The sequence below is a fragment of the Corvus brachyrhynchos genome, unplaced genomic scaffold (genome assembly GCF_000691975.1).
Source record: "Corvus brachyrhynchos isolate BGI_N302 unplaced genomic scaffold, ASM69197v1 scaffold87, whole genome shotgun sequence".
NCBI lineage: Eukaryota > Metazoa > Chordata > Aves > Passeriformes > Corvidae > Corvus > Corvus brachyrhynchos.
In genome coordinates this window covers 699,053-716,021 of record NW_008239767.1, presented here as the reverse complement: position 1 = coordinate 716,021, position 16,969 = coordinate 699,053, and the positions used below count along the sequence as shown (strand labels likewise).

The 16,969-nt window shown below is 37.5% G+C and overlaps 1 protein-coding gene across 1 annotated transcript in view; it reads right to left on the bottom strand.

The window, feature by feature from the left end:
- The window catches only part of MEI4 (meiotic double-stranded break formation protein 4), a 76,757-nt gene that overhangs the window by 42,826 nt on the left and 16,962 nt on the right, over window positions 1-16,969 (bottom strand). Inside the window, exon 4 of the mRNA XM_008640208.2 lies at window positions 10,967-11,526. Coding sequence (XP_008638430.2) covers window positions 10,967-11,526 — 560 coding nt within the window. The remainder of the gene's footprint in view (window positions 1-10,966; window positions 11,527-16,969) is intronic.

Sequence of the window (16,969 nt, the reverse complement as noted above, 5' to 3'; positions counted from 1 at the left end):
CTAATAAAAAAAAAAAATTAAAACTGTTGTCTTTGTTCCCTGAAATTGAAACAAATAGTTATTATGTAATGAAGCATACTGCTCTAAAAAGTACACAGGACTTTTCTGTATATAGATATATTTGAGTTCTTTCAAAGGAAAAAGAAGTAAGACACATTAAATACAATTACTATAACTTGTACTTTTATATAAATGCATACCCCTGTAACATTAAATTCAGTAACTCTTTGTAAATGAGTATTTTTAACTGACAAAAGGATATTCTGACCCTAATTTGTATGCCTAACAATAACTATGATTTCTTAACCACTCAAAACAGATCACTCCATCCTATTAACAATCTAGATTATACCTCCAGCCAACTCCCATGTGTATACCCACACAGACACATACATATACATACACACACATATATATGAATAAATATACTTGCCCGCCATTTACAAGTTTGCATTGGATGAATCCTGCTGGAAAACTTTTCCAAACACACAAAACGCAGGAAGGTGTTCCAGGAGCAGTCAGTATGATTTTATTTAGGGGAAATATTTACCTCGCCTTTACCATGGTTGTCAACACTGTCTCTTGTAAAATTGTCACTCACCAAATTTTGGGCTAGTTAGGTGGACAGAAAGGTGGACTGAAATATTCTGCTGTAAAACCCATTAATTAGGCAACTTTGCATTTACAGTTCTTGCCTGATCAGCCTGATCAGCAGTTGATGCAATGCCTATTTACCAGCCTCTTCCAGCTGAAGAGTTGGATCAGCTTGGTTATCATCCACCCAACATGAGACTCCTGTGCACAGTCATAACAATCCAGCTTTAATAAAACTTTGCCCTTAACCAGCTCACTTCTGCATGTAATCCCAAAACAAATATCAAAAGAAATCTACAAAAAACACACAAGTCTTAAGTACAGAATCAAATCTGCAGGCAAACAGAGATACAAAGTAAACTCCTCCTATTAAAGAGAATTCATAAATTGTACACATATAGCTTTGAAAAGCTGTGTAATTGAAATCATTCATCAACATATACACCAAAGAGTCTATAAATATGAAATGTGAATGATGAGATAAAAATAGGTTTCTGAACAATTAAAATGATATGAAGGGATAATGTAATGCATGCACCTACCTGTGCTTTGAGGATATATGAATTAAAATGAGACTTTCATATACTGGAAATATATGCCCTTCCAAACAAAACAATGACTCCTCTAAAAATAAAATAGAAATTACAGTTTTGAAAGTGTCTACCAAAGTATCTACTAGAAACAAGTTTGCAACACCTGGATAGTTCTGCCTTGACAGCACCCATGTTCCAAAGGGTACAACTGCTTCAACTCAAGGTGTAAAAAATGCTTAAAAAATAGCATATTTTTCAGTAAAGTTGCCATTCATTTTTATTTCTTTTAATAAATTAAAGATAATTTAAATTAAGGACAAATTTTACAGTTCTATATTTTCAGAGCATAACATTGAGTATACTTGCTAATTTGCCTTTGGCGAGCAAGCAAACAAGGCAATCCAGAGCAGTTTTCCAATGTAACCTCTCTCAAAGATCATACTAAAACATGAATATTGTTGTTCTTGTTTAAGCTCTATTTCCTTACATGATTTTTTGACAGACAGTGAAGCAATGAAATGTTTTTGTGCAATTATTAATGCTAGCAGCTGAGATTTAACTAAAGTAGGATCTTTCACAAAATTTCCTTATCTTTTATGGTTTGGCAAGAGTTGCTGTTTTCTAGTTGGAATTTCTGAGGACTAGATAATAGGGGACTTTGAAATTTAAAGCCTGAGCTTCTACTAAGAGAAGTAAATAGGTATTTTGTATTTTGTAATGCTGCCACTTAGGGTACTTGAGATATGGGTATCAACGCCACTGAAAAATCCCACTGGTGAATTTATTCATATTTAATAAATATTCTTATTAAACATACCCTTATAATAAAAATATGTCATAGTAATATATTATAGAAAATGTATTATAATTATATTTAATAAATATTAGTACTGATTTTTAAAATCCCGCTGATTTATTAAAGAGCTGTGATTTTACATTGTATGTTGATGGATCTCTTATACTCCTATAAGAATATTTTAAGAAAATAAGTATATTTTAAGAAAATAAGAGACAACAAAGAAGGTTAAAATTATGCTCACAGACCGTATGCATCAAAAGCATGCAGAACACATTTATAGCATATAAACAATAAATCTGCAAATAGCAAACAGAAGTAAGACTCTGTTGTACAGCAATGCTCATGTATTGCTAATTACACTCTGGAAACATTCAAACAAAAAAAATTCTAATAGCATATAGTTTCATTAAAGATAAAAGCGTATGTTCAGCTCTCAAATCTATCCAATGTTAAAAAGGAACAGAACTCTTTCAATCCCTTGTTTAATGTTGTAGATGAAATAAAACCAATGCCTTTCAGGAATCCACAGGTAAAAGCAGTCAGAAAATGAGATTGTAAAAAATATACCATTAGAAACAGGAAATAATGGAGCCTGGTTCACTGTTCAGGTCCTGCATCACCTCTCCCCAGCCCTCCTCCCACACCCTGGGTTCTAACTGTCTTCCCATGTTATCCAGGATGCAGAGCAAGAGAGGGCAATGCTGTGACAGCAGCTGGGAAGGATGCGTGGATTGTCGACCAGGCTGCTGCCAAAATGAATATATAATGTCAATGTTCTGCTTATCTCAGGCATACTAACTTGGTCTCTCCTCCACCCAGCTACAGATTTTAAAGCCTACTTGAAGGTATTATTGACCTTCCACTCCTTTCAAAGTGATTTCAAGCTGGCTATCAAAAGTTACTTGTAGAGTAAATGACTGATAACCAAAGTGGACAGCACAGTCCTGTAAGCCCTGTTTCCCAGGAAACAACATAAAAAACTTATGAATTAGTTTTTTAGAACTCATTTACCAGCATGTTAGATTTTATTTAATAATGGGTATCTAAAATTTATGAGTTTAATTCCTTCATGAGTTTCATGATTCACTACATCCTGCAACTATAACTGCACCTTAGTTTCTGTTTTGCTACTTTACAGTTTTTGTGCCAAGTAACAGCTCTCTTTCCCAAGCAACTGACATATTTGGCAATACAGGACAGGCAAATAATTATTACAGGTATCCTCAAATTGTGAGGTGTTATAAACAAAACTATTTTCACCTTTGATTTCACATTACCCTTGTCCACTTAGTCCAACCTGACTTCCACTCCTAATCATCAATGCCATTTGAAAAGCTCACTTTTATACAGGGAACATTAGCCCCCCTTTTTCTTATCTTACTTCACATTGCTTCCTTTGTTAGTTGATGGTTGTCATATACCTCTCTTCCTTTTACATGCCAATATTTCTTCTATCTATCAGTCATATCTATCAATATGAATTGATACATATTATTTCAACTCTTTGGTCTGTAGGCCACATCTCAAGCCCTTACTCTGCCCTTACCCCTTCACAGACTCATAAAATCATAAAATGGAAAGGTTGGAAGGGATCTTAAAGATCATTTAGGCTCAATCCTCTCTGCGACAGGAAGAGACACCTCCCATTAGACCAGGTTGCTCAAGGCCTGATTTAGTCCGACCTTGAACAGAGACAGGGCTGGCTCATCCACAACTTCTCAGGGCAACCTGTTTCTGTATCTTAATGCCCTCACAGTAGAGAATGTCTTCTTAATACCTGGGCTAAATTTTCCCTCTTCCATAATCTTGTTCATGCTTTTCTCCATGCTTCTTAACCTAATGTTCTCCCCAAGAACCGTAAGTTGGCTTCACTGCTGCAGGCTGTCAGTATCAGGCTTGTCCCTGGCAAGCTGTGGGGTGATAGGCAAAGATTAGAGGGACGAGGTGCTAGTGAGGATCCTCTGTTGCTGACTCTGAAATGTGCTAGCTGCAGTGAAGCACACTTGCAGTCTTAGGGAGATGAGCCAGGGACTCCTGAGGTAACAGAAACCAACAGGGAAACACCAAGCAAATGTTCCAATGGAATTAATAGGTGTTCCTCTAGGAAGGCAACACAACCGAGAGCTCAGCTGAGGTGCCTTTACACCAGTGCACACAGCATGGGCAAAAACTGGAGGAGTTGGAAGTCACTGTGCTGCTAGAAAGCTGCAACCTTGTTGCCAGTCCTGAAGCTCAGTGTGACAAATCCTATGACCAGAGCATGATTATTGAAGGCTAAAGAGTGTTCAGAATAGACACAGGAGGAAGGAGAAGCAGAGGGGTTGCCCTCTGCATCTAGAGCTGGATTGAATGTGGAGAGTTGTCTCTGAAGAACAACCATGAGCAGCTCGAAAGACTGTGGGCAGGAATCAGAGACTGAGGCAACCAAGGGAACCTTGTGACTGGGGTCTGCTACAGGCCCCTGATCAAGGGGAGCCTATTGACAAAGTCTTTTTGCAGGAGGCATTGTGCTCACAGGCTCTTGTCCTGATGGGGAACTTCAGCCCACCCAGCATCTGCTGGACAAGCTAACTTTATCCTGTAGTTCTTCCACAATTGTAGCTTTAGTGTATGATCTGTATCAGCTGAGGCTGGCTGAGAGGGGATGGACAAAATTTTCTTTCATTCATTCCTGTCTTTTTACTTCTATGATCCACTTTACTGAAGTAAATGAGGGTCAGTCAGTTTGGTGATTGCTTTAGACAGTAGTAATTTACAAGACAATGGATTTTGATTACCATTTGACTTAAACAACTCTCTACATAAGGACAACAGATTGCTGAGAGAATTTAATTCAATAATCAAGAGATTCAAACATTGACTCTTATTAGACTTCAAAATCCAGGCAACATGTTTTAATATTCATACAAATGAAGTGCTCTTCCCCTATAAAAGTAAGAATTTTTTGGCTGATGAAAAATGCACCCATGGTATTCCCCTTGGGACTCAATTAATTAGGAAAACTGAAACCTGCTTGTTTTATACTTGAAAACCACCAGTGACATGAATAACTATTTTTAAATCTTATTTGTCCCTAAGCAGGAAGGACTCTTGTAAACTGATGAGGTAAGTACTGTCTTGGCTGTTACTGACAAAGGATACTGTAAGCTATACACAGTTGGGGGAATTTATGGTCACCCACAACTAGCTACAGTATTTATTAAATGCATACTGTTGTACGTATTAAAGCATCAGAGTACGTTTATGATTACTCTCTTCCAGGCAAATTCAGTCATTAATGAATCATACAAATTGTATCCTAGATAAGAAAAGATTCAAAACCATGGTTCTGATGAATGTGTGCTGTTTCAACTGCACAAGCACACACACACACATTTCATTATATAATTGCCACTGAGATTTAAACATTTCTCTTTCTGCTTTTCAATGTATTACTTTTCAAATTGTTATTTTCATGAAGAATTGTGAATTTCTTTCTTGCACAGATATCCAGTAAAGGCATTAAACTACTACTCAGAACTTCTGCATTTGCTTTTCTGTTAAATACATCAATAGTAATATTTTGAGCACTGGCAAAATTTTACATAAAGGCATTCAGATGAAACGTGAGGGAAAAAATTAAAATGGGCAGTAAAGTCCCAAACTGGATAAGAGAAGTTCCTAAAACTATGTTGATGTCTCAATGTCCCTCCAGATGCTGTTAGTGCTAATAACTTCAAAACAATTACCCTGAAGGTAGCCAATTTCTGAAAGAGAAAAAGGCTATGATAAAATGAAGGAAATATCACATAACCTTTTTTTGTGTATGTGTTGTTTGACTGGAGTGGCAATTCATGACTTAACAGCATCTTCAAAGTCAGTATTGATGTTTAAACATAGCATGAGAAGAAGCAAGCAACAACAGACCACTGAAACACATCTCCCTTCTAGGTCTTGTTTGAAAGAGACTATGAGTGAGATAGGCCAGAGAGATGAGATATTCTTTGAACAGGAGCCCAACACAGCCTAACTTTAGAAGCCTAAAAGTAGGGTCTTTGTGTTTTGGTTAACTCCTTAAAACATGAGGTCCAAGAGACAGACACAGATCTCAGTAAAAAACCCAGGGTGAAGGCCAGGATCTTTTGGCCCATAACTGATGCACTAGCCATGCTCTGAAATACAGTATCAACTGCACCTAAAAGAAGTACTGTCAGTGAACTGAACTGTCTACAGTGCTGACAAACTAGTGTGACACCACTAAGGATCACACCACAGAAATCCTACGTAATGCAGCACTCTGTGATATACTGGGCCATGACAGCTTTGAACACAACTGAACTGCACTGAAAAAGGCCAAAGATAAATCTATTTTTCTTCTATCTCCAAAGTAATAAACAAGACTCTGGATTCCTTAACAATAACAGTTCTGAAGTTTCACACAGCTGTATATACAAGAGATGTAAATATGACACGTATAAAGTATCTTAATTTCTGTTAGACAGATTTGACTTCTAAAACTAATTCCATATATTATGAACCTACAGCCAGCCCAGACACACCACAGCAGGCTTCCAGGCAGGCTCCAGGATGTCATCTCTGAAGTGCCCTAGTGCCATGAGCTGTTCAAAACCTTCACCAGAAATATAAAACACATATGCTACCCTAAACAGCACAGGGAGTTGGCAATCCCCAGTGCCTCCAACTGTTGCATTCTTCTACTATAGGAGAAATTACCCCGTTTCAACACATTCTGGACAACATATACAAACGTCGACAGAACAGGCACATTTCAGTGCCAGTGAGTGAGAGATGCAACTAGGAGCAGGAGAAATGCACATTTGCTATGTCTCTGTGGAGGTGGATGGAGACAACCGTTGTTGAATCCCAAACAGGTAGATTAAGCAAAAAATAATGTTCCAGTGCTTCCTTTCTGAAGTTTCTACTCCACTGGTGTTATGATCCAGTTTTAAGGTTCTTAGAAATGCCTCTGCCTGAATTAAGGTGCAAACGAGACCATATGCCAGTGACAATAGTAAGGGTTTTATTTGATGGTAAATATGAGAGAGAGAGAGAGAGAAAGAAAGAAATAGAAAATAGGTGGGGGGAACAGAAAGAGTAACAGGGACAGAATAAGGAAAAGATCACCACTCTGTGGACCCCAAGATGTCCCGTTGATCCTCTCCATCTGGTGAAGGTCCCCTCAGAAGGCACAGAGTCCGATGGGTTTCTGTGCTCAGGCTGGGTGGGCATGTACGGCCATGGCCCCCTGGAGGGGGGGTCAGTCTCTCACAGCAGACTCTGGGTCTGTTGCACCACGTGCAGCCCTGTGGGGCCAAGCCTCTCATGTGAAAGTCCCGTGGATGTGCCCTGTGGGGTTGGGGGTTCCACAGCTGGGCCAGTTTGTGTAATGGAGGATGGGTGTTTATTGCCTCTCACCAGAGGTTACACCATGCACCCAAAACCTCCTCCTCCCCTCTCGGTTGGAGGGAGTCTGTGTAAACCTGGCTTCTGTGAGCTGTGCTCTCCCTCCACCCCAAACTCAACTGGGGATAGTTGCAGCAGGTGGCTTTGGCCGTTTGTGGATGCACACCTTTCCCTCAGCCTGAGGTGACTGAACAATGTGTTTCCCTTTATCTAATCAACAGTTTGACTTTCAGTTCAAATTCCCACTCTTCAGGGATGCTTCTTCTGTTGTAGGTTCTTTATAATGAGCAAAACTTTATATCAATGTTTGAGGCATGAACTATTTTCAGTCTGACAACTGGGGCTGTAATCACAGACCATAGCTCCTATCAGGGTTTTCCATGTGAAATGTTTTCCCATGTTTTGTCAGGTAGTAGAATCCATTAGAAAGCCAGAGCCAGCAGCTCTGCCAACTGAATACAATCTCACAGAGTTTTATAATACACTTTGGTCTGCTTGAAAGAGGGACTTACAAGGAACCTACATAAATACAATAGTGGTTCTGCTGACACAGCAGAGTGTGTCAGTGGAGTGACAACAGAAATGAACAACTTGCACATCGAAAGGCAATACGCACCCCTACAAACCCCCAAAGGTCTCAGTGCTAAGGACTCAAAAACTGGTGATGAGCAAAATGCTTACTCCATAGATCAGCAGCGACTGTCACACATTTTGCAGCATGAAAGCAACAGCTCATCTGTACCAGTTACACACAGGATCCTCACAAGCTTTTCTGTGGCAGCCATACAGGAATGCAAGATCATGCCAGCAGAAGGTGCAAAGTCAGGCCCTTGCACAGATGGTTGAACCTCTTAACATTCATGCTTCACCCTCAGCAGCTGTGACTTGAGGCTCCATTTTTCAGACATTTCCAGAAGGTTTATTCCAAAGGATTGCGTGCGAGGGAGAAGTGGGGGGGGGGTGGTTGGGAGAAAATTTTAAAAAGGAAAATTCAAGAGGCTACATTTACTTTTAATTTTTTTATATAAATAATTCAATATTCTAAGTAAAATTACCTTTTATTTTCTGTCACATACCTTAATTGACAGACTTACTTTTCTTTCCTTTTGACACCTATGTAAATTTGGAGTTTCAGGTCAAATTCTATCCAAAGTGCACAGCTTTAGGCAACTGAATCCAGGAAAAAATTTCTGAGTACATGTCTTTGCTGGCTCTTACAGCTTCCAATGCTTTATAATTATAAATATTTCAAACAATAGGACTCAACAGTTACAGCAAGTAATTCTGCTGCTGTTTTTCTTCCTTTACATCTAAGGTAGAAATAATGATTCCTTTTCCAATTCTCAAAGATTATTTAAAGTTAGTTAACTTCCTCTGAAAAATGCTGAGATTGCTTTTGAAGATGTAATTAATTAATTTAGTGTAATCCACAGCACTTCTGTTAGCTTTTTGAAGGTGTTTCTCACAGCCGTTTGTCCTTGAAAGTTCCTGACAGTTTTAATGGTGAGGATGGTAAAGGGAAAGCTGTGTCAAATACTATATTGCTGCATCAATGGCTGTCTATACAAATGCTTTTTGACAGTAAAGTTAGATACAACAGAATTCTTAATATTTTTATGCTGGAGGGATTTAAGCATTTTCCTGGAACTGAATTTCATACAGTTTGCGACTCTTTTCAGAAGATAGCCTTGTAAGTAGTGGTAATTTTTTTTAAACCTTGATATTTCAATCACCACGTGTATAAAGTGATCCTGGGAGATATCTGGTACACAGCACGTAAAGAATTAGTTATACAATTTACACTACTAATTCTGAATGCTATATGTTTATTTCCATTTTCAATTCAGTTTAAAGAAAACCAATCCTCTAATCTGGAAACCTCCAAGATTATCCCTTAGTAATAGGCTTATATGATTTTTAAATTCTTTTAATCTGTTTGACTGAAGCAATGGCTGCCAATAGTAATGACTGTTAAGTCAATATTTTGGTGGAAGCAAGATACAACACATCTCATAAAAAGCCATCTGTTTTAGTGAAGTTATTCAGAGAAAATATGCCACTTTCAAATTATGTGGACATACTCCACCTCTCCTGAATGATCATAAAAACATTTTGCAGACCTGAAACATCCCTGATCTATCAGAGTATTTTCTGCCATTTAAGATGTGACACTGCTCACTTAAACTTTGCCAGATTCCTCCAATCAACAGAAAATCCCTCTCTGGATAATGTCTGGATTGCTCTTCCACAATTAACCTTACTTCAATTATTTACTGACTTCCCATTCAGGTAGAGGATGGGAAACAGTGGAAACACAGGACAGCATCAACTATAAAAAAGTCCTTAATGAAGGACTGTTCAAACTTTTTATTTTGTATCCAGTGATCACACACACACACAAAAAAAATGAATCACACCTGTATAACTCCATTCCTATCGCAACACAAATAGAATGTATGGTCACGTCCTTTCAAAACACTGACCAGGGACACCTCTAATTAAAAACTAAGTCTTGTACCATGGTGACACTAAACTGGAAATGTTTCTGGTATTAGAAACACAAGTCCTGGAAAGATTTCTGTCTGAATGCTTTCTAACCAAAATACAGGTACATCCTTTCCATCCAACACTCTCTTAATTTGGTAATAATATTTGTTTCATGTTCATGTTCTGGGGTAAACACTCAATACACAGTGAGTGGGATTCATTTTAAATTAAGACAAATGGGTACATCCATCCACGGGCATAGCAGATGTTCTGACTCTCATTTTGCTAAAGGCAACTTCAGAATTTATCCTAAAATAGGGACCTAGTACCCAGTGAGCATTCTTTAGGCTCCAAGAATTACAGGGACAAGATCTTCATTTGCTCTAATGGTAGTGTAGTTGCCTACATGGGGACACTAGATTGGTACGTCTGAGTGTCAAACAATACCACCATTGTGTCTGTTCCAAGTTAACTCTAAAAGCCAGAATGAAAACTAAAAATCCTAAAACAGGCAGTGAAATTCATTACCTGTAGGGCATCTTGTGAGGACAGACCAGTGATATTTCAGTTGAATGAGGAAATTAACAAGATGATACATGGAACAATACACACTGATGAATACAAACAAAATGCAATTCAATCCTATTTGTTGTTTGTCATGGGGATATATTATTTTTGAACTCTTCACTCATTTGCTTATATATTTTTAAAACACAGTTCGCAAGTATCTAGAGGAAGATGGATATCTGAAGCAAATGAACTATTTTATCTAGATGCTCAAGAAAGAATAAAAAACTGTATATTCATTACATATGAATGAATATCTATAGTATATCGTCATAAAGCAAGAGGAACAATGTGGTTTTCCCTCGTATTTTCTATGAAGTTGCTTTAAACTGCATTTTTATCAGTTATTTAAAGGTCCTGTACTTGGGAATAGGCTAGAACTTCTTGCAAGCATGAGCAAGAACTTTTTCAAGTGCTTCAGAGCATTTATTGTCCATACTGCAGAAAAGAACAATCACAAAAATCTCTGAGTAGTACTCTTCAAAATATAAGACAAACTTGTATTTTAAAAGTGCATAAAACCAGGAGAATATTACAGCATATGGAAGTGGGATATGAAAGATAGAAAACATTTCAAACTTACCCTATTGACACTCCTATTTCTTAAAATAATTTGAATTAGATTTTTCTTAAATTCTTCCATCTTCTTGAAACACTTCTTCAAAACATGATTAGATAATTTAGTATCAGTTATTAAACTGATCAAAACAGAAACTCCTTCAGTAAGGAAACTTGGAGCTGGGAATTTAGGACTTTTGTAAAAAACAGTCAGTCCATCAAGCAGCTGAGACACTGAATTCCATATGGTGAAAGAATCATTCTCAAGCTCTGAGAAGTCTGCTTGAAGAATTCCTCCTTCTGACAGTTTTCTTATTTCAAGCAAACGCTGCAAAAACTGCACTGGAGCAGTCAGAGATTGCTCTTTGCTACTACGGCAAAGGTTCAGTGGGGGAACTCTTTCCAACCAATGTTTAGAAGTGTTGACATTATGCTCAGATTGGTGAAAATCTGAAGCTATGCCTAAAGAATCAAATGCAGAGTCATTACAGACATCACATCCAGAGTCTTCTAGCTGGCTTGAGTAACTTGTAGGGTTTATAGATTCCCGACCCAGAAGAGTTTCAGCAGACGTATCCTGTTTTCCTGAAATGCAAACATCACAGTTACATTTGTGCAATACTTAAACGCATGCTTATTGAAAGTGCCATATATACTTTCTCCTTTTTGCTTCCATGCAAAAATCATGTAAACATGTCTATGTTGGCTCCCCAAGAACTTCCCATGACTAGAATTTAGCTGTGGAAGAACGTATTTTTAAATTAAAGTAAAAAATTTCAGAAGTTAATGTCTATTTGTGAACAAGATGTTTTATGCTCATAGTAATATGAACAGTAATCTTCAGTTTAAAATTGTCAGAAATTTTCAGTTTTCCTATATATAATTTAAGTAGACATAAACCGAACAATTTAAGTGAATATCTATACTCCCATTAATTTACAAGGAAGAAAATGCATGTAAATTCCTGGTCTTCCAAACATTTTTACTGCTTTTATTCTCAAAAACTCTGACTGGTATTAAGAGGCAGTGAAAGTCTGTTCCTATAACTGCATCAAACAAAATATTCTTTTTTATGTGTGCTCTTTCTCCCCAGTCAGGTAAGAAATTCTAACAGTCAAAGTTGAACAGAACATTAGATTTGATTTTTTCATTATTTAACAAAGAGAAACATTTGGAATCAAAAGCTTCTTCAGTCATCACCTATCTCACACCATCTCCTTCAAAGACACACAGACTACATTACAAGAGGTATGCAGTACATTCACACCAATAAATTACTTTCGTGCGCTACTGTAGGATCTCTTTCATCCCATTTCACACATTAAATACATTTAAGGCAATGCCTCTCAACATAAATTCAGCTCCAGGTGACAAAAGACACCTGTCCTACATGCTACCTATGCCAAAAGATCACAGTCAAAACAAGCCAGAGAAGTGAAGTGGAAGACCAACACAGGTAAACATCTCAGTGCCACAAGGCAAGGCTAGAACCCCATCTGACCAACTCCTGGCTCAGCCCTGCTTACTGGGACAGAGTCACAAACTGCTTCCCCTCTCACTCTTAGAAAACATGCCTACACTGTTCACATTTTCCACAAGAATCCAAAGCAGTACCATACTCCTCTGCCTTTGTATTCTTATTAATTTTTAAAAATTATAGATGGTTTGGCCTCACAGGAAATAAATGTTGTATTTCATAGACAGTTAAAAAAAGCATTTTTAACACAGAGAACATCCCTAGGCAGCAACCTACAATATTCCGTATGTTAATAAAACATTACTCAAAAATTTCAATACAGACTTCATTAAATTCACAATTTCAAATTAAATTCTGACCATTAGTTCAGTCTCTGAAAACATCCAATACCAATGAGAGTACTATTACTGAGATCAAAACTGGAAATGTGGTTTATTTATTTATTTATTGTTGAGTTTCACATCTTTAACATTCAGACATATTTGAAATTGCACAGTATTGGTACCAACTGACTCAAAATGAGAGGTCTAACTGTAGGAAAATCAACTTCCATTTCCAGGAGGTAGGAAAAGCTGGACATTTAAGGCCAGCCTAGCATTTTAAAGATTAACACTGTTTCCAAATGCCCTGCATATCCAAACTTGGAAAGCAAGAAAAGAAGCAAAGCACACTTCCCAAGGTCTGACGAACAAGAACAGGCATCCATTTTCTATGTCTTCTCTCCCTAGGATTTTGAGCAAAACACATTTCAGAAGAAAAAAAATGAAAGCTGTTTTTGGTTCCATTTAAGGAAAATAAGCTTCCCTTCCAGGGAATCCATCTACAGTGAGTTCTGCTATGTGGGTATTTTGTTCCTGTTCTCAATCCCATGAAAACATGAAAATTGCTCATGAGGATTTAATGTCAGAAGTCAGAAGCAGTAAAGCAAGAACTATGTGCAAAAACCCCATATGTATGTTTGCTGATTCTCTTGTGGAAGTAAAAAAAAAAAAAAAAAAAAACAACAAACCAAAAACAGAAGAGGTGAAAGAAAGGGAAAGAAAAGAGAAGAAAAAAGGAAGAATAGTACAGCAATATCCATAGAAGAAAAACTTAAGATGTTCCCAAATGTAAGAGGTAGGGTATTCAATGAAACACTCCTTCTACTATGAGACAATGTTCCATTTATGGCTGGATTGCTATTCATTGCAATATCAAACTCCTGTTCCATGACGAGTGTCCGGAAAACCCTGTTACAGTAAGTCCCCAATAGCAGTATATTTCCATCTAAATGAGTAATTCCATCTAAAATACTTAAAATTGTTAAGCTATTTACATGTTCCAGACATTTGGGGAGGAGGTGGCAGTTATCTTGTAAAAAAAAAAAACAAAAAAAAAATCCACCAGGAAATACTCATTATTCCCCTGAGAATGTCTACAAATAGCTTGTAATTTATTTCTTGAAAGAAGCAAAACTCATCGCTTTGTACTTACCTACTATTTAAATGAGAAAGCAGTCTTGATGTTCACACCATGTGGTTATCAAGTACAAAAATAAAAAAATAAAAGCAATGGCCTTTAAAATAAGCCTGCCTGAGACTAACAAGAATCTGTAAATAGTAATTTCAAGAACATTTGACTATAAGTGTATTGGAACAAGAAATACGAAAATTTAGTGTGTGTGATAAAGCGACACCAAATTTACACCACCGTAAGTAATGAAATATCTGGTCATCAACAATTTTACAGTCTCCTTAAATTTGTCACACCAAATTCAGGAAATATTTAAATTCTTAACTCCTATTTAGGACTTTAGCTCCTTACTAAATTAAGATCCTGAGATGAAAAACAAAGCAAGATCCTGAGCCCCAAACAAAGCGAGATGTGGTACCACAGAGTCTTGGGGCACAAAGGCTGAAGAACTCACGTGGTTCTACACATATCCACTACTGCAGAAAGAGCATGGCCTGAAAATCAGAAGCCACTCAAGGGATGAGGGAGTGACTTACATATTGAGCAGCGTGTCAGCAAGGTGTGCAGGCACTAGAACTCAGATGTACATACCCCTGTGGGACCATAAAACAGAGGCTTTCATCAGGGCAGTGAGATGGCAACGTGCCCCATGATTAGAGAAGGGGGAGTCTTCAGCTAGTTCTGAGGAACCAGAGCTCTAGAAAACACCAAAGGCAATTCAATGTCCCACATTCGTTCTCTCCCTACCCAATGTGGAGTAAAAGAGACAGCTTGTATAAGATCCATGCAGCAGGAGCAGGGGTGGTGGAAGATGCTTCCTTAAGACACTCTGCTAGTGGCTGCCACAGACTGGAGCACATTTGAGTGAGAAAGGCCAAATGCTACATGTAGTTCAAAATTTAAAAACTGAAGAAGGGTCCTCAACTCATGAAATTGCTGTGAAATGGTAAAATGATCTTCAAGTCTTTTGAAAAACTTAATCTACCTGCAGTTCCACCACCAACAGGGACTGCAGAACAGAAAAGAGGCTTGAAGGTGGCAGAGGTAAGAAATAAAGTGAAGAGGTGATCTGAGTTCTGCAAAGAAAAAATTACTTCAGTTTCAAGCATTAGACTTTGTTTATATTCTCTCATTTCCTGAGCAGACACATGGATTATCACTTGAAAATAAAAAACATTGACATCAGACACGTAAAGTTATCTTAAAACTCAGTTACAATTGATACTCTCAGTTCCACTTCTAAAAGAAAAAACAAGAGACAATTAAAAATGAGACATTCTTAGAAATCTCTTTGATGATACTGCATTCTGCTTTCCAAGTAGGTGTTCAGTCAATAACCTCTAAAAGGAAATTAAAAACGTAAGTGAAATTATGTCCACTTCTACATTTTTCAGGACTCTGTTATTCATCATTTAATTTTCATTGATTGGTTTGTTTGAAGTGCACTTTCCGTGAACAATGAATCAAGTTTATTCTCTTCTTTCAAAACCCATATGTTTTCTTTGCCTTTCTTTCATGTGTAACTGTCTCTATTCTGCTGCTTTCATTACTAACCAAGCTGACTGGCCGAGGAAAAAAACAACTCTCCCCCGCTTATGAACTACTATGTGTTTAACACCTCATTGTTGTCCTGACCTGGAACCAAGCCAAACTTCTATTTTCATTATTCCAAAATAATAATGCCAAAGTATTATAAAGATTCTAGAATTCTCCAAAAAAAGAAGTTTTAGAAGCCTTGTATCCCACACTTGGCTTCTGCATCTCCATGGGGGTTTTTTTATAACTGGCTTGGAAAAGAAAGGTCCTCTGTTTAAATGCAAGGTGCTTTTTCATTCTAAAGGTGCATGCTGACATATTTTATCCCATTTAGGGATAATTTCACAGAAATGAATATAGGACTGAGTATCTAAAATTCTCAAATTGGTCAATGCTAGGTTTATATGATCTCTAAAGGCTTAGAAGTATATACTTCAATTTGTTAGGGATTTTGCTTAAATAGAGCATCTAAATGTTTAGAATTCAGTAAGAACTGAGAAGGTTTTCGAGGATTGAAACACTCATTTTTAAGGGATCTCTGTAGATGACAGCACAAATCTTCTGTAGTTCGAGTCAAATAAAGAGTACTTGCAGTAAAGATATTAAATGATAAATAATCAGGTAACAAACATACGGATTTGGCTCTGCTAATGCTCATCAAGCAGCTTTGACAACAAAAAATCTGACAAGCTTTACAATATTGACCATCTCAATGACGTGACTGAAATTTGAGTTCTAAGCCAGATAGGCGACGTTTCAAAATACTAAATGAATTAATGTATGGTACCTCTGAAGGCTACCTCACTGAACTGGTTGTACTGAACTGGAAGCATTATGTCTTATTAAAAGTGCTCTCCATTATGAAACAAACTGAGCTTTGCTGAGAGACAGGACATAGCAGCCAACGAAGACCGCAATGATCTGGATGCAACTTAATGAGATGAAGGCTGAAATGAGGTGGACTCCTTAGCAAGTCAGCTAAAGTGTGCCTTCCTAAAAACATCGCTTTTCTTGAATACAACATGGTATAAATACTTGGCTTTTCTGTTTATATATCCAGAAGGACACAAACAAAGATCTGCTTGAGGAACTAGATTCTAAGTTTGAGTTGGGTTAAGGTTGCCCAAAGGGGTTGTGGAATCTCCATCCTGAGAGATACTCAGAAGCTGTCTGGACACGGTTCCGCACAACTGGCTCTGGGTGTCCATGCTTGACAAGAGGCTTGGACAGGATGATCTTCGGTAGTCCCTTCCAGTCTCAACCATTCTGTGATTCTGTATTTCCAGGGAAAACATTGACTGATCCTTATTTTCCCACAGCAGACTTAAAGGCAAAAGGATCCCAACTGCCATGGCCACACTTCTTAACCTGTTTTTACCATATACATTCAGTTTTCTCCAAAACTATCATTCTGTTACCCAGAAGAAAAGAAATTAACCTACACTAAATTATGAATCCCACTTGCTTTTATGAACCTTATTCCTAAAAATCACTATCCATCTTATAATGAATTATTAAAATAATAACAAGCCCTTTCTCTTGCTGGGAAAACTGGGTTGGTTT